General features: G+C 45.0%; 1 protein-coding gene and 1 long non-coding RNA gene across 4 annotated transcripts; both read left to right on the forward strand.

The window, feature by feature from the left end:
* Positions 1 to 1,662: 1,662 nt before the first annotated feature.
* On the forward strand, positions 1,663 to 3,476 carry LOC117838252 (uncharacterized). Its single transcript, XR_004636552.1, has 2 exons — positions 1,663 to 2,104; positions 2,177 to 3,476. It is a non-coding gene; the product is annotated as an uncharacterized lncRNA (long non-coding RNA).
* Positions 3,477 to 15,128: 11,652 nt separating this feature from the next.
* On the forward strand, positions 15,129 to 17,991 carry LOC117839130 (7-deoxyloganetin glucosyltransferase). 3 transcript variants are annotated; one of them, XR_011898180.1, is made up of 3 exons: positions 15,129 to 15,810; positions 15,902 to 16,899; positions 16,999 to 17,991. XR_011898180.1 is itself a non-coding variant. In XM_034719428.2 (2 exons), exons 1-2 carry the CDS (start codon positions 15,279 to 15,281, stop codon positions 16,843 to 16,845), a joined length of 1,476 nt encoding a protein of 491 aa, XP_034575319.1. In that variant the 5' UTR covers positions 15,130 to 15,278; the 3' UTR covers positions 16,846 to 16,974. The 3 variants fall into 3 exon arrangements, 1 of the variants encoding a protein (XP_034575319.1); XR_011898179.1 differs by having other exon boundaries at positions 17,002 to 17,991; XM_034719428.2 differs by lacking the exon at positions 16,999 to 17,991 and having other exon boundaries at positions 15,130 to 15,810; positions 15,902 to 16,974.
* Positions 17,992 to 18,861: the final 870 nt, after the last annotated feature.

Consider the following 18,861-nt stretch of genomic DNA (forward strand, 5'->3'; position numbering starts at 1 on the left):
TGCCCTTTCACCTTTTCCGTTTGCAAAGGCTCCCTTGTTTGCATTCTTTTTTGTAGAGCGTATAAAATAAAAAGGCATGTCTCACTTTTTCCCTTTTTTCAAATCTGAACCGCGGAGTATTCAACGCACCGGCGGAGCGCCGCCCGTCTGGCAAGCCACCTAAAATCCCCGCGACCGTAAAGAATATTTTATGTGTATTTAGTCAAAAAAATATGAATATATTATCACAATTTAAATTTGTATGTGTAGCGTTAAATTTTATTTTGTAGAAGTGTATCCCAATATGTATATTTTTGAACATTTTGTATAACTAAAAGGTAATTGCCCGTATTATTTTTTATTTTAGAATATCGTAATTTGGGAATAATTATTAATTGTTTCATTCGATTCTTTATGGTTCCGGCCTCATGAAGACCATTATAACCGAATAAAAGAAGTGTTCTTTAAATATCAGCGGAGCATTAATTTGTTTCAAGTTATGCGGACCACTTGCTAACTGTTTTAGTCATGGTTGAGCTATGAACAAAAAATGGCTTTCATGGCTTAGAACAGCTTTGCTGGTTTGTATGAAGCTATTTTGTTCTCTAGACGCACAAGTCATCAATTGTCGCACGTGCAGCTAGGTACCACTGTTATATAAGCTTTAGGCATATCTATATATTTTTTATATAATATAAACCCATCTACCATTGTTATAAAAACTTGCTACTAACACCAGCGATGCCAAAAGCGTCAGGCGTGCTGCTGAGACCTACTACGAATTGTCAACGCATGCATGGCCTAGCAGCCGGCTACGAATTGTCAACGCATGCATGGCCCGGCAGCCCACCAAGCGCATCCGGTCGGGTCCAGCTGCTTGCTTGCTGCTTTGCTGCTGGCATGGGGCCAGCCCATTGCTGTAATATTGGTAGAGCAAGGCCAACGCTGTCTCTGCGTAAATGCCACCGCCCATTCCGTCATGGCTCGTCGCTGAATTTTCGTCGGAACCGGAATCCAATATTCGGTCGCCGCTGGCTGTGCGGACAACACCAGATGGGAGAGAAGGATGTGGGCAACTCATTTTTGGGGTGATGGATAGGAGATCTAGGTTGGGATGGTGCAGCTACGGGATCTAGGGTTTAAACGTTTGTGGGGTTTCGTTGTTGCTTGACGTATGGCGCCTGGTCTCTGGAGTCGGAGTAGCTCGGGAGAGCATGTGGATTCATTTCGGATAGATAGACGACAGTCTTCTTCTGTAGATCGCGATGCACGTGGCAGCTGTGTTCATGTCGGTACCTTCGTGCGCGATGAATAAAAAATATGTAGAGATATACCGAGGATCGAGGAGTGAAGGCAGTTTAATATTAGGTAGAGATAACCGTAAAAACTCGCGCAATAAAGGCCTTGTTTAGTTGGCTAATTTGGGAGATGCAAAATTCATGTTCCAGCACTGTAGCACACTGTAGCATTTCGTTTGTATTTGTGAATTATTGTCCAAATATTGACTAATTAGGCTCAAAAGATTCGTCTCGCAAAGTACAACAAAACTGTGCAATTAGTTTTTAATTTCATCTACATTTAGTACTCCATGCATGTACCGCAAGTTTGATATGATGGAGAATCTTCTTTTTGCATAGTGTCAAAGTTGGGAGTTGGGAGGTAACTAAACATGACCAAAAACTCCTTCCCGGTCTACCGATGTAAAATCAAATGGCACCTTCACACCCACGTTTCCGTATCCCGGCGATGGCGGCACGGCCATAGGCATTCATGGCGGCCCGCACCCCGAGGCACCTCTTCCCCAAGCACGGCACGGGGTGGGGCGCTCCACGGCGGCGGATCCGAGCGGGCGATTGTGGTCAACTGGCGGCGGCGGATCCGGACCCACCAGGTGACGGCGACGCCCCCACTCAAGAGGAAGCGCCTGCGCAGCTCGTCCTCTCCTATCGAAATCAACGACGAGCTCTGGATTTGAAGGTTTTGGTGGGGAGCGGCAAGTGCCCTGATCCCCCACACGGACACGGCGATGCTGTTGCTGCGAAGCCATGGAGGCGGCAGCGCGCGACGCGCCCCCTTCACCACTAACACGGCCCCTTCCCCGTCGCTTTTTCCGCTTCGGCCGAAGGTGAAGCCTAACCCTCCAGCACTGAGTGGTGACTTCCGGAGCTGTGCTAAATTATTTTGATCCAATCAATAGATATTTCTGATCTGCGGAGAGCGGCTGGAGCCCGTCCTCCTTACTGGTGTCTCTCCCCTCGCGCACATATACCTGTGCAGTCTAGTGGCGCATGTCTCACCAGCGGCGTGTAGGCAACCTGTTCGATGAAATTCCCCTAAAGAAACATCTAGCCAGGCAAGAAATTACTTCTAATATATGTATTTTCTTTATTAGATGTGTGTTCATCTGATGCGTGCCTTTTCTTTCTAGTTGTGCTCGGTCTGTTCCTTCCACAGATTTACGGTTATGTTCTCTTGCGATTTGTTTTCAGACATGCATGTCAACCGACATGAATCTGCACCAAGTAGACGAGCAAGGCACATGCTGTGCCTCGTTGTGCTGGCCAGTGATAGGTGCCTAGTTCTCTACTTCATGACTCTGAAATTATCTGTCATATTCAAATGGAATTTAACTGAAACCAATTAGAATTTAGTAATTTTGATGTACCAATACATCCCTTTGAGATGCATGTTAAAGTATAGGCATATTCTAATTGTACTGGAATTATTTCCAGGGTTTGATCTTTAGCAGGATATGGGTATGGGATCTGATTTTTTTTTAAAGAAAATTGTAGCAAGCTACTTAATTCTGGCATCCGGCGTGCTGATCGGCTCATGCCATACAAATCAATATATGATGCCATTGTATACAAATCTGTTAGTGGGTTATTTCTTGGATCATAATGAATTTTCATTGAGCAGTACATAGTGCCATAGTGTTATTCATAAAATTCAGTAAATATACTACAATTCAGAAAAGAGGAGTATAATACTGCTTAGCGATGAGCTGAGTATATACTCCCAAAGACATTCAGATATTTGTTTTCAATTCCGTTCCAATTAGAGTTTGCTTCTATGTGCAATATGTTCCATGTGCACTTGTGCTTGTTGTATACTTATTTCAGGTGGTGGTGCTGCGGGCATGGTGGTGCTGTATGGCGGCATCATATAGTGGATGGTTATGGTGCTTTGCACCAATCAAAGGGATTAGTTGGACTGGCCGGCATCGTCGTTCATTCCCACCACCAACCGTGGCCACCTAGCATTCAGAAAAGAACATACCATAGGCTTCTGTTTGATGGAACGCAAGCACGATTTAGCAAGATGATGCTTCCCATTGGTGATCTTCATGTTTGCAGTACAAGTTTACTAAACTTGCAAAATATAGTCAACAAAATTTTTGTATACCAAATAATTGCTTCTTGTTTTGGTGGCCTTCTAATGAATCTGTCATATTTACGGTTACATATAACGGATATTACTTCTTGTTTGATGCACAATTGTGAAGTTTAAAGATTATTACCATATCAAGTCTTTACAAAAACACTGCTCTAAATTTTTAAAATTACTTCTTTAAAGTCATTGTGGAAATTACTTCTTTATGTTTTCAAATTACTTTTTTGAACTATAAAGATGCTAAACCATCACAAAGATGTACTAAACTTTGAACCCGTATGCATAAAAGTCCATGAAGTAAAAGAAAAATGAACACGCGTATACGCAGCGACCACAACTACTAGTATGCAGGACCCTGCCGTGAAATTGCAAATCACAAATGAGCAGTAATGTTTTCGCAACTAATAACTTATAGTCAAATGAGTAATATTTCTCATGGCTGAAGCAATAACAATATTTCTAGTTGGCATGCGGCATTGAGAAATAATTTTTTAATACCCCAGAAGTAATATTCTCACAAACACGGCTAACCTGAAGTTTTCTATGGAATCCTAAGTCTAATATCTGGGTGTCTCTGCATTAATATGTGCTACGTGTTTCCTGCTGCATGCAATTTGTGAGAAAAAAAAAGAATCTTCCATGCTACCTTAGATCACTCGTATCGTCAATGCGGACATTCTTAGAATTCATATCTAGAATATGCACGCAGTTTGAAATTTGAATTCCTGTCATTCATGCATGCGTAGCATGCTTCCTAGGATCTCTCTCTCCCTCTCTTGCTGCATGCATGCAAGTGTTATTAACAGCTCCCTGAAATCTTTCATTTTACATGCATGCAGTCCTACACGCCCTCAAATCTCTCTCGCTGAAGTAATAAGCCATGTGAGCAAGGAGTATTTTCTTCCAAGTAAAGAAGTATTTAGTCAAATTAAAAAAACTCGTAACATTTAAAATCACTCTCGTAGGATTAGTACTAACAATTACTTCTTTTAAAATAAATCACTCCTCTCATTGAAAAGTACTACTCTAATATGCAAAATTATTCCTTATTCCTCTAAGACGATGCAGAGCTATGTTCTTCAGAAAATACTCTTTTGAAGACTTCATATTACTCCTCTAAGCTTATAATTACTCGTACAGTACAATGCATTTCTTCTCCATCTAGTATTACTAGTACAAGCCGACGCAAAAATACTCTTTTGAATACTAAATCAGCGTATTACGACAATGGCCAGTAAAATCAATTCACTCGTGGATCGGTGGATTACAGTTGTAGGGATTGATGAGCTGACTATTAAAATCAGCGTATCAGCAACCTGGGATTCGATTTTACGGTTGCAGGAACCAATCCACCGTGTTTTTACGGTTGCAGCCACTGCACCTGCCGGCCTCCGGTGACGAGCGCCGCCGGCGCGCTAAATAATGTTCAGCGCGTAGCGTGCCAAATAGCACCGCTGTAATTTAGTACCGGTTGGTTTTTTATCCGGTACTAATGTCAGTATTAGTACCGGGTCTAACAGCTAGTTCCTCAGGAGCCTCCCATGACTCTCTTTAGTACCGATTGGGGGCTCCAAACAGTACTAAAGGTCACCCATCAGTATCAGTGGGTGAAATCATGTGCCTTCTTCCTTCTGCCTGAGCCATTTCCTCCAGCTCGGGCTTCATCCATTCATGGCGAAATAAGGAGGTGCTCCAGTTAGAAACTTCATCCTCCCTTGATACATGGTTAGTATACTAAGTTTTCTATACTTTAGAGCTAGAATAATTTGTCATTTTTAGAATAAGGTACAATCCAGAAATTTTTCATTTATATGCATGTGTTATTCAGAGCTCATATTTGTAATTTTAGAATAAGCTACATTTTTTTGGATGCTGTTTTGTATTAGTCAAAGAAATTGATATGAGGTTGGAGGAATCATTCTATAGTTTAGTCCTTTACAAATATAATTTGTTCATATTTTAGTCATTTGCAAATATAAGCGAGATAAATTGTGGTACACAGAGATAATAAGATGAAATAGAGGTATGTAATTAGTCATTTTTAGAAAAAAGCTATAATGGAGAAAAATTTCATTTATATGTTATATTTGAGCTAAATAAATTGTGGGGAAAAAATATAATTTGTTCATAGTTTAGTCATTTGCAAATATGAGTAAAATAAATTGTGCTACATAGAGATGGCTACTGCTACTGGAGGTAGTAGCGATGGTAGGGACGATCATCGTTCCTCTCGTGGCAAGGGGAAAACCATAGTTGGTCCTCATGGTAAGCCGAAGAAAATGAGCACGTGAGAGAGAGTAATGCTTCATTATTTGGAAAGATGTCATGAAGATGCTGTTGCGGCGGGTCAAGAACCTCCTTTTGTTGATCGTTATGCTCCACCGCTAGTCCCCGGGGTTTTAGGTCAACTGAGTACTACCGTCGGGAGGCATAAATAAACCATAGGATGAGGTTGGGTCAGCTAAACCTTCATCTTCGCCGTCCAAGGATGTTTAAAGTCCTCCTAGATAGTACTCAGTTACTGGTTTCTCGTAGTGTATCATGTTATTTAGGTCTGAAATTTAAATTTGTATATTTCTATTTAAATTTTCAGCAATATTTGAGTTTGTCATAGTGTATCATGTTGTTTGGGTCTGAACTTTAAATTTCTGTATTTCTATCTAAACATTCAGCGACATTTGAGTTTGTCATAATGTATCATGTTGTTTAGCTCTGAAATTTAAATTTTGTGTATTCTATCTAAACTTTCAGAAACATTTGAGTTTTATGAAATTTGTATCATATTTGTTATGTTTCATGTATAATTCTATGGATGATCAGAATATCTTTGGTTCGGTAATACTTTGTAGATAGATCAGCAATGGATGTACGGAGAGGACAAATGCTCTATGGAGTACATTAATGGATTGCGTGGTTTTCTCGATTTGGCAGAATCCAACAAGCCGCCGTCCAGTTTCATTTATTATCCATGCTAAATTTGCAAAAAAAAAAGAGAAGGATTACTCATCCAGAAAGACTATTCACACCTACATATACAGTTCTGGATTCATGCTAACTATTTCGTTTGGAACAAGCACGAGGAAAGAGGAGTTATAATGGAAGATGGTGATGATGAAGAAAATGATAACTACATTCCTGACTGGACTCAAGGAGGTGCCTTTGTGGATGCTGCAATGGGCGAGACTGAAGAATAGATGGTTGCAGAAGAAGATCCTACCGATGATCTAGGTCAGGTGTTGTGAGATGCAAAGGAAGACTGCGAGAATGTGAAGGAATCAAAGAAGTTCGAGCGTATGTTAGATGATCATAAGAAATTATTGTACCCAGATTGTAAATAGGGGCACAAAAAGTTGGGCACCACACTGGAAATGCTGCAATGGAAAGCAAAAAATGGAGTTTCTAGCAAGGGTTTTTATGAGTTAATGAAAATCATAAAGAACATGCTTCCCAAGGGGAACGAATTGCCGTCCTCAACGTACGAAGCTAAAAAGGTTGTTTGCCCTCTGGGTTTGGAGGTACAAGAGCTACATACATGTCCTAATGACTGTATCCTCTATCGTGGTGAGGAATACGAGAAATTGAAGGCTTGTCCTATGTGCGAAGCGCTGTGTTATAAGATCAGGCAAGATGACTCGGGTGATGTTGTGGGGCAGGCTAGCAAGAAGAAAGTTCCTACGAAGGTACTTTGGTATTTCCCTGTGGTACCGCGCTTGAAGCGATTGTTCAAAAATAAGGCACATGCAAAGTTGATGCGTTGGCACAAAGATGAACGTAAGAAAGATGAAATGATCAGACACCCCACTGATGGGTTCCAGTGGAGAACAGTTGACAGAGAATTTTCCGAGTTTGAAAAGTATGCAAGGAGCATACGGTTTATTTTAAGTACAAATGGATTCAATCCATTCGGTGAGTTCGATAGTAGTCATAGCACTTGGCTTGTGACCTTATGTATGTTCAACTTTCCACCCTGGATGTGCATGAAGCGGAAGTTCATTATGATGCTGGTAATTATCCAAGGCCCAAAACAACCTGGCAACGATATTGATGTTTACCTAAGACCGTTGGTTGATGAACTTTTACTGTTATAGAAGGAAAAAGGTGTACGTGTATGGGATGAGAACAAAAAAGAGATTTTTAATCTATAAGTATTGTTGTTCATGACCATCAATGATTAGCCGGCGCTTGGTAATCTGCCCGGATAGACAAAAAAGGAATATCGAGCATGCACGCATTGTTTAGATAATACTTGCAGCATGTATTTGAAACACTGTAGGAACGTCATGTATACCGGACATCGTTAATTTCTTCCTGCTAAGCACCCGTTAAGAAAGAAAGGGAAACATTTTGAAGGGGAGGAAGAAAAATGTACTAAACCCATTCACCGTAATGGTAAACATGTATTTTCTATGATAAAGGATGTAAGGGTAGTCTTTGGTAAGGACTCTGGTAACCAACCTGTTCCGAACGACGAGGACGAACATGCACCCATGTGGAAGAAAAAGTCTATATTTTGGGAGCTACCTTATTAGGATGTCCTTGAGGTCTATAGTGCAATCGATATGATGCACCTGATGAAAAATCTTTGCATGAACATGCTTGGCTTCCTGGGTACATGTGGAAAGGTAAAGGATTTAATTAAAACACGTCGGGACCTAAAACGTATGAAACAACGAGATAGCCTACATCCAGAAAAGAGAGATGATGGTCCTTACTTCCATCCTACCAGTTACACTCTCAGCAATAAAGAGAAGGAAAGCTGCTTGAATAGTATCAAGGTTCCATCAGGCTACTCCTCTAATATACATGGAATAATAAATATTAAAGAGAAGAAATTCATAAATCTAAAGGCCCATGACTGCCACGTCCTAATGACATAATTGCTGCCTATTGCACTGAGGGGTATTCTATCAAAGAATGTGAGAATGACAATTGTGAAGCTATGTGCATTCCTCAACATGATTTCTCAAAAGGCAATCCATCCAAACAATCTACTAAAGCTGCAGAATGACGTGGTGCAATGCCTTGTCAACTTTGAGATGGTCTTTCCATGTTCCTTCTTTAATATCATGAACCACCTTCTAGTCCACCTTGTTGAAGAGATTTTTATTCTCGGTCATGTATTTCAATACAATATATTCCCTTTCGAGAGGTTCATGACCGTTCTAAAAAAGTATGTTTGTAATCATGCCCATCCAGAAGGAAGCATCGCAAAGGGATATGGAACAGAGGAGGTCATTGAGTTTTGTGTTGACTTTATTGACGACCTGAATTCGATTGGAGTCCCTATATCACGCCTTGAGGGGAGACTCAAGGGAAAGGGCACACTAGGGAGGAAAGCTCAGATGGACATCGATGAGAGTACATTTCGTAAAGCACACTTCACGGTCCTGCAACAATCATCTCTGGTGGCTCCATACTTGGAGGAGCACAAGACCATTGTACGGTCCTCAAACCAGGGGAAGACTGATGCATGGATTACACATCATGACATTGATACTTTCGCCTCTTGATTACGGCAACAACTGATGAGTGATGACATGATTGAAGAGCAACTAGTATAACTAGTATAGGGTTCACATCTCAGTATCGACATTCCAAGGATATGAAATAAATGGGTACACATTTTACACGACCAAAAGAGCACAAACTAAAATAGTGGTGTCTGTATAGATGCAATAGACAACAATAGAAAAAAAGACAGATACTATAGTGTCATTGAGGAAATATAGGAACTCGACTATGGACTTTTGAAAACCCTATTCGTCCTAGCCAATGGTGTGATTCAAGTTTTCTATATGAAGGACATGTCAAGCAAACCAAAACAGAAGGGTGCTAATAAGTCAGATGAGCGCCACAAAGTTCTTCTAGGGAAAAAAAATTCATTGGAGTTGAGGATAAAACTGACATTTCAGAAGATTATGATCAGTTTGATGATCTTCCTACATCTTCGGTCGAGGTTGACCCAAGCATCCTATTAGCCAAAGAGGACGCTCCATACTTACGCCGCGATCACAACCAAGGGACGTTCGTCAAGAGGAAGGTTATTAACGTTCCATTAGATGATGATGTGTAATGTATTAAAACCATTATGCTGTGTTTTGTGGTGAAGTGACAAATTAATGTAACAACGCATTGTAAAGATATGTAATGTATTGTGGTCAACTCATAAAGTTTTGTGGTCAATGACAAAGTAATGTAATAACGTTCTATGGAGTTATTAAACAAGAACTAATTTTTTCATGGTTAAAATATTAATTATTTTAATTTTTTTAGCACCATTAAATATTAAAGAATAAATTTAGATACAATTAAAGAAGTACATGACTTAGCTATAGTAAACACGTTAATAACACTACAGGCACTATTTTTTTAGATTTTTGCATGGTCTAAATATTTTTTTAATTTTTAAGTTAACATAAGTATTATGATAATTTACAACCTATTACTAACTTAATATTACTAATTTTACTATGTTTGATATTTAACTGCATCTAATATTTTTATTATGTAGATCTAATCAACATCAAGATAACAAACTTCTTTTTGTAATTTTATGAACGTTATTTGATTTACTATGCAATAAATAAATATAATAGCAATTTTAAATGAAAGGAAATAAAATATTTGTCTTGGCGGGAACTGAAACAGTGGAAGGGATGCGTTTTCGTTTCACGCACGGCAACCACCTTTAGTACCGGGTGGGGTGGCCTTTAGTAGTGGTGGTAACCACGACCTGTTACTAAAGGGCATTAGTACCGGGTGGGGGTGAGGTTCGGTACTAAGGGGGATAAAAACCCCATCCCCTTCCTCCCTAACACTTAGCCGTGATCATTGTCCCCTTCCTCATTGGATCCTCTGCCACCGCCCCTCCTCCATGCCGCATGCCCCCCCATCGCCCTCGTCGCCACCATCGCCGGCGCCCAACCCCTACGCCGGTGCCGCCCATCCTCCACGCCAGTGCCACCCCTCCTCGATCGGCGCCAACCCCTCCTCGACTGCCGCCACCCCGGCCTCCTCCACCATACCGGCGCCACCTCCACTCTGCCGCCGCCGACCTCCCACCCGACACCGGCGACACCCCCGACCCGGCCGCCGGCACCTCCCCCACTCCGTCGCCCCTCCTCCACCGCCGCCGCCCCTCCTCCACCGTGCCAGCGCTACCTCCTCCACTCCACGCCAACTTCCTCCCCATCGACGCGCTGCCGGCTGGCCTCCCCGACACCGGCGCCGCCCCCGACCCGGCCGCCGGCGCCTCCCCCACTCCGCCACCCCGACACCGCCGGTGCCGCTCCTGACTCGTCCTCCACAAAGCGCAACCGGCCGGCCGTGGGCTCCATCTTCTTCGCTGACGTAAGCCCGCGGCCTGCTGATGTTATTTTTTTGTTTTCTCTTTTTTATTTCTAGAAATGTTGAATTAGCATGTTGAATTAGCTAGAAAATATAGAAAAATTCTTGAATTAGCTAGACATCCTATTTGTACAACATACCATGTTAGAAAATCGTGTTAATTGTTAGAAATGTCTAGAAATACTAGAAAATTACTTTGATACTTTTAGAAATTACCAAATTATTTTAGAAATCGTGTTAATTTTTATAGTGTTACAAAATGTATAAATATTAGTCATTCATTTCGTAGTCAATTATTATTACAAAATGTATAAGTTTTATTTAGTTATTCTTTTTTGTCATTTACTAGTAATTCACAGTAAATAATAATTGTTGTAGTCATTTATTGTAACAAATTGTATAAGTGTTTAACTCTTTTCTTGTTGTCATTTACTAGCAATTCACAATAAATATGGTTGTGGTCATTTATTGTAACAAACTGTATAAGTGTTTAAATCTTTTTTTTTGTTTTCATTTACTAGCAATTCACAGTAAATATTATTGTAGTCATTTATTGAAAAAAATTGTATAAGTGGTTAATTCTCTTATTTGTCATTTACCAGTAATTCACAGTAAATATTGTTGTAGTCATTTATTGTAAGAAATTGTATAAGTGTCTCATGTTTTTAGTCATTTATTGTTTGAAAATTTGTACAACTTATAGTCATTCTTAGAATAATTCCTTTTTATATTATTTTAGTTACAATGGCATGATCAGAGGACGTGCAGGCTTGATTGGACGAGGAATACCTAATGGACTTGATTGCTCAAGATCGCACAAACGATCCACCAAACGAAGAGGTCGATCACAGCCAAGCTGACATCTACCTCAACATGTTTGGTGATGGCAATGAGGAGCAACCAATTGCTAGGGAGGCAATGATGGACAATGAGGCGAGGTATAGCAATTATTATACATAAACATGATTTGAATTCTCTACTTGTCAAGATTATTGGAATTAATAGTTCTTTCATTTTTTCAGCCATCTGGATCGAGCAGGCCTAAATAGAAATGAGGCCCAAATAATAAGTTAGAGGGCTATATCATCATCACGTAACTTAATGAAGAGGGTGAACCAACTGCTGCATACAATACTAAGACCAAATTGGTGAATCGAGTTGGGTTTCTTGTTAGGGATAACATCCCAATAAGCTTTCAGAATTGGAAAAGCCCTAAAATCAATGAGAGCGTGGTCCCCACAAGCACGGTCCCCATAAGTACAGTCCTCGAGTGAGAGAAGGAAATGTTATGGGAGCAGATAAAAGAAAACTTCACGTTCGAAGGTGTAGATAAAGAAAAAGTAAAAGATTGAGGTTTTCGGAAGGGTGCAATTGCTTTTCAGACATACAGAAGAACCTTAACAAAGACTACATAAAGAAAGACCTTACACCAAATTTCACGAAGCACCCGAAGTTAAGAGATCACTGTGATTTATTTGTGCAGATCAAGCAGTCGCAAAAGAGCGATAAGGCAACTAAAACCAACACCGACAATACTCATCGGAAGCAATACTGTCATCGTCTTGGGCCAGAAGGTTACAAGAAGGGGATCATCAAATGGCAGAGGATGAAAGTTGACATAATTGCTAAGGGAATAGTACCGGTGACTCTCGAATGGCCGGAGTGAGCAAAGCATTGGTATTATACTCATGGTGGCACGCTCAATCCCGAAGATGGATCATTTGTGTTCGGCTAAGAATTAAGAGAAGCGGCTATGAGGCTTGTTGAGTTAATAAAGGCTACGGTTGAAGGATCTTTCGTGCCTGATCGAGAGAAGGATGAGCTGACTATGACACTAGGTAATCCAGAACACGCTGGATGTTGCCGAGGCAAAGGAGTAATTCCATGGGAGTTTGCCTTTCATGAGCATATTGATTCCTACAAAAGTATGCCGTACAAATTCAAGTGAGTGTGTTTCCCATCTCTTTTATTTTTCGAACTAGCAGTTAAAAATAAGAGTAAATAGTTTTTCACTATGCATATGTGTACAGCTTCCACTGGATACTCCTTATTATTGTGGTTGATTGAAGCATGGTCTATATCCTGGACTCTCTGAGGAGACCAAGAAATCAATACACTGACCTCATAGATATGCTTAACAGAGCATGGGCTCGCTTCCGTCAACATCACTCAAGTGAATTCAAGGAGCAACTTCATATCCACTCTGAATTCCCGGTATGAATTGAATTTGCACATCTCGTGTCACTTCCTTGAACACAACAAATATTTCATAATCAGAGTACGTATACAAATTTCTTAATAATAAATTAATTCTAATTCTGCAGATCCATTGATCTAATATAATAGCCTTTGCTAATGAAACAGATTGTGCACATGAAGGAAGAACTCCTCGGAACGGAAAAAATCAGCGCAATTCAAGAACAACTCAGTGGATTTTTTTTCTGGATGAGGTAGTAAATCCAGCGGGAGAGTTCTATAATGATGGATTAAATCTGCATCACCGTCAAGACTCGGGTTCAGAATAGTTGATCCAAAATGTTGAACTTGGAGAGTTGATGTAATGTAATATTATTCATATATGTGTATGCACAATATGTCTATGTATAATATTATTTCAAATGTAAAATTAGAGATCAAATACAGCTTTATGTATATTGTATATTAGAACTAGTATACGTAAAGGAAACAAATACGAAATACTAATATAGAATAAAGAAATAGAAAAGAAAATGGTATGGGAGAAAGAAAAGAAAAAAGAATTTAGTACCGGTTGGAGAGACCAACCAGTACTAAATTGGCCTTGGCCACGCGCGACATGGCAGCCAATTTAGGACCTCCTTTAATACTGGTTATTTGAACCGGTACTAAAGGACTCCTTTAGTACCGACTTAGCAATACCGGTTGCACAACCGGTACTAAGGGGGTTTGAACCCGGTATTGAAGGCGCTTTCCCCAGCAGTGTAGGCCCGCCCTACACACACATACCTATACACACATATACATACACTTATATCTAGATACATAGCAAAAAGTGATGTATCTAGAAAAGTCAAAACGAATAGTAATTTGGGACAGAGGGAGTAGCAAATATCTCAGTTGACGCGTAGAGGGGAAGCCAACTGGCCTAACGGTGATAGCTGGAGAGATCGAGAGGGGCATGACCAAAGATGTGGTAGGAGGAAGAAAGAATGGGCATACTTATGTCACATTCGATCGTGTGGCTGTGGACAAAGAAATCGGCTTCGCACACCGACCAGCAAAACGTCTGATTTTTGTCAACAAGCGTATAGCACCACTCACATTTCAGAATAGTAAACGAAGAGGAGCTTTGAAGTTGAAATTTGGAAATGATACAACGATGTCACGTAACTTATAAAGATAAGATGTCGTGTACGTCCACACGCATTCAGGGTGTGATTGGTTTCGTATCACCGTAGCCTGGCTCGCACCACCGCGTGTAAGCATGTGATGGCCATGATGCAACCGACTTTTATTTGCTCACGTGCACCAGATAGCCAGACTAGGTGCACCCGGATGCAACCCATGATTGGTTACCTGCGCCCAACCATCAGTCGATCTGTTTTTCCGCACTGCGCGCTTAGCCCCGCGCGCTCGGCTGCACCACGTGATACAGCCCATAGCCTCGTGGGAAACGCCCATTCACTGACGAGCCAGGCTCTAGCCTCGTTCTTGCATTCACGGAGTATATAGTTGACACTATCCTCCCACCTTTTTTCAAATCATGTCTCACTTTTTTTCCTTTTTTCCAAAATCATGTCTCACTTTTAAAAACGATCATGTCTCATTTTTTTTTACTTTTTTTCAAATATGAACATAACCAAATTCGAAATCTAGGAGGAGGAAAGCCTAATGCCTTCCCTTTTCCCCTTTGGTCGTTGAATCTCCAATGCCTCATATAACTAGTTAGAACTGTTTTATCTAGTTTTTCCTGAATTTGAAGACGGTGACTATCTTCATTTTGTGTGAATTCTGTGGTGATAGCCAAAACCAAGCGCACCTCCTAATTTTCAAATAAGAATAGCAAATATCTCAGTTCAGTTGACGCTTAGAGGGGAGCCGGCTGGCCTAATGGTGATAGCTGGAGAGATCGGGCATGACCAGATGTAGGAGGAAGAAAGAATGGGCATATTATTGTCGCATTCGATCATGTGGCTGCGGACAAAGAAATTGGCTCCGGACATCGAGCAGCAAATCAGCTGATTTTTATCGACACGCGTATAGCACCACTCACATTTCAGACTAGACGAATAGGGGCTTTGAAGTAGAAATTTGAAAATGATACAACGATGCATGGCAAAGATGATACGGCACACGTAGCTATCAGAAGATAAGACATCGTGTACAGCCACACACAGACACACACAGTCACCCAACCCACCTCACCACTCACCCACACACGAGAAGCTGTATATACTCATATACTGTAGTAGTTCGCTATCTACTTCTACAACCTACCAGTTGGCTACAGAGACACTTCAATCTCTGGTATAGATCTTACACGTGCACAACCAAATCCTAGCTCAGACGCGCGCGGCAGCATGAGCGGCACAAGTACTCCGACGGCGGCGGGCGAGAAGCCGCACGCCGTGTGCATGCCTTTCCCGGCGCAGGGGCACGTGACGCCGATGATGAAGCTGGCCAAGATCCTCCACGGCAGGGGCTTCCACGTCACCTACGTCAACTCCGAGTACAACCACCGCCGCTTCGTCCGCTCCCGTGGCGCCGGCGCAGTCGCGGGCCTCCCGGGCTTCAGCTTCGCCACCATCCCGGACGGCCTACCGCCGTGCGACGCGGACGCCACGCAGGACACGGTGGCGCTCTGCTACTCCACCATGACCACCTGCCTGCCCCACTTCAGGGCCCTCCTAGCCGACCTCAACCGCCGCGCGGCCGCCGGCGATGCGCCCCCAGTGACGTGCGTGGTGGCGGACGGCTGCCTCACCTTCAGCATCGACGCCGCGGCGGAGCTCGGTGTGCCGTGCGCGCTGCTGTGGACGGCCAGCGCGTGCGGCGCCCTGGCCTACCACCACTTACGCCTCTTCGTGGACAAGGGCCTTGTCCCTCTCAAAGGTCAGTCCTCCTCCTCCGATCCTCTCCATTCGCTTCGAGAGCTATAGGTCGCATGAGAGGTTGCAGGGCATTGACATCTGAGCATCTCCAGACGCGGAGCAGCTGACGAACGGGTTCCTGGACACGCCGGTGGACTGGGCGCGCGGGATGAGCAAGCACATGCGGCTCCGAGACTATCCGAGCTTCCTGCGAACCACGGACCCCGGCGACAAGATGCTCGAGTACGGGCTCCACGAGATGGAGCACTGCAAGGACGCGGCCGCCATCATCTACAACACCTTCGACGAGCTGGAGCAGCCGGCGCTCGACGCCCTGCGGGCCGACTTCACGCCGGCGGCCTACACCGTCGGCCCGCTCAGTCTCCTCGCCGAGCCGCTCGTCCCGGCGGGCGGCCCGCTCGACGCGCTGGGCTCCAGCCTCTGGAAGGAGGACAGCACGTGCCTCGAGTGGCTCGACGGCAGGCCAGCGCGGTCCGTGGTGTACGTCAACTACGGGAGCATCACCGTGATGACCAACCAGCAGCTGCTGGAGTTCGCGTGGGGCCTGGCGGGCAGCGGCTACGACTTCCTGTGGGTCATCAGGCCCGACCTGGTGGCCGGCGACGCCGCCGTGCTGCCCCCGGAGTTCATGGAGGCGACGCGGGGGAAGGGCCTCCTGGCGAGCTGGTGCCCGCAGGAGGCGGTGCTGCAGCACGAGGCGGTGGGTGTGTTTCTGACGCACAGCGGGTGGAACTCCACGCTGGAGAGCCTCTCCGGCGGGGTGCCCATGCTGTCGTGGCCCTTCTTCTCCGAGCAGCTGACGAACTCCCTGTACAAGCGATTGGAGTGGGGCGTGGCGATGGAGGTGGGCGGCGACGCGCGGCGCGACGTGGTGGAGGAGAGGATAAGGGAGGTGATGGCCGGGGAGAAGGGGAAGGAGATGAGGAAGAGGGCGGCGGAGTGGAAGGAAGCCGCTGCGCGAGCGACGCGGCCCGGGGGCAGCTCGTTCAACAACCTGGACAGGCTGATCAAAGATGTTCTGCTCAAAAGGAGTTAGAGGCTCTTATAGCTTGCACTGTCGAGCAAATTTCAGAATATTTTCCTGGGAATGGTCTGTAACTCTGTACATCATGTTGTGTTAAATTAAGTTTGAAATTCATGCATTCAAAATAGGTTCTGAACTTCATGTCGAATTTCATCTCGAGGGAAGCAGTGAGGCCAAATCCAGCTCGTACACAAAACGGGGAGAACTCGAACAGGTCCAAACGCGACCTCTGAAGATGTCGAACCTCCAGGGTGCGCAGGTTGAGCAGCACGGTGCCGGCGGAGTTCAAGTGGAAGACGACGGTGCCGCTCCCCTCAGCAAACCACTGGAAGTCGATCCGCTGGCACGCGAGCGGGTTGGACACCGGCTGCACCGACCGAGGGATCGCTGCCCTGTCGATCACCACGCGCCGAGCCCACGACCTAACGGATCCCGAGCCCGCCGCGCCCGCGGACGGCGACGACACTATCCACATGCAAACCGCGAGCGGCTGTTCCCAGACGAGCAGGGCGAGCTCCCCGTCGGCCGACGACGCCAGAAGCAGCTCCTGGGGCGCCTCCCCCGTGGTGACCTTGCGGCGGCGGCGCCGCTGGCAGTCTTGCGGGACCTCGATCCACGCCGCCTGCCCGGTGGCCACGTCCAGGGCGAGCACGCTGTAGAGGCGGAGCCGAGCACGACCTGGGACGGCTGCACCTGCTCGTAGTGCCCCGGGAGGCGTGCCCAAGGTGTACGTGACCGGGCCCCACGCGCCGGCCCTGGACGAGTAGGTCTGCGTCCGGAGGCGGCCATCCGCGAGGAGCACCTTGAAGGGCACGTCGTTGCCTTCGTCGTTCTCGGACATGACGACGTGCATGTTGAGCTAATCCTGTGCACGTTCTTACATTAGCATTCATGTAATTCAGTTGTAGTGCATGTTTGTCTTACCATTTTTTAGCTAGCTGCATGTGTCCTAGCGGTGTACAAGCCAGAACCGTGCTGCGTTCACGGTGTGGCCAGTAGTGATCACCGCCATGTCGCGCATGAAGAGCGTTCCCGTGCGTTAGGCGAGCACGATGTAGCGTGAGCGTGCATGGCGGGGCGATCGTGGGTCCTTAGACCGTGTAAACACCGAGAATAAAAGGGAACGAAAACAACCAGAAAAGCTGCAACGATTGGCAACGCCATTTCCTCACGTTCGGTTGAGATCCACACAATTCGCGTGCGTGAGAGAGAGAGCGACGTCGTGTGTTCCAGAGCGCGTCTTGCGTCGTTGCCGATCCTCGTTGAGCTGCAATTTTGGCAACCGGCGACAACAATTGGTACCAGAGCTTGAAGGTGTATGTTCTATAGTGGATCGGTTAGCCCACGAGAACCTGCCCGCAAGAAGCACGTCGTTCCTAGAAGAAGGCGACCGGAGGTGGAAATGGGCGACAGCGCGTCACTGAGCGTCGCGGCGGGAGGAGTTCGGGAGAGCTCGCTCATGTGGCCAATGCTCACATGCTCCAACTACTCAGAGTGGGCCATGATGATGCAGTGCAACTTCGAAGCCATGAAGATCTGGGAGGTGATCGAGCTGGGCGGCGCTGGTGTGAAGCGTGCTCAGGATCGACAGGAGATGGGCGTGCTCATGCGTTCTGTGCCGAAGGAGATGTGGTCGATCCTGGGGAGCAAGAAGACAGTCAAGGAGGCATAGGGGTGATGAAAAGCATGTGCGAAGGGGCTACTCGTGTCAAGGAAGCCCATGCACAGCGCCTACAGCAGCAGTTCAAGAACATCTGCTTCAAGGACGGCGAACTCGTGGACGATTTCAGCCTGCATATCACCACGCTGGCTGAGAATTTGCGCGGGCTCGGGGAAACCATCAGCGACACTCGCATCATGAAGAAGATACTTCGTGTACTCCCAAAGCGCTACTCCCAGATTGCAGTGTTGATCGAGATGCTCCTCGACATGAACACGCTCGCCGTGGAAGACCTGGTAGGACGCCTGAGGGCAGCTGAAGATCGAATCGACGTCGACACCATCACCAAGAAATCGGAGCGCCTCCTG

Source organism: Setaria viridis, chromosome 1, assembly GCF_005286985.2.
Source record: "Setaria viridis chromosome 1, Setaria_viridis_v4.0, whole genome shotgun sequence".
NCBI lineage: Eukaryota > Viridiplantae > Streptophyta > Magnoliopsida > Poales > Poaceae > Setaria > Setaria viridis.

Coding starts and splice junctions, on each gene's coding strand:
- LOC117839130 (XM_034719428.2), top strand. CDS start 15,279: ATGAGCGGCACAAGTACTCCGACGGCGGCGGGCGAGAAGCCGCACGCC. Junction 15,811..15,901: donor GGGCCTTGTCCCTCTCAAAG/GTCAGTCCTCCT, acceptor GAGCATCTCCAG/ACGCGGAGCAGCTGACGAAC.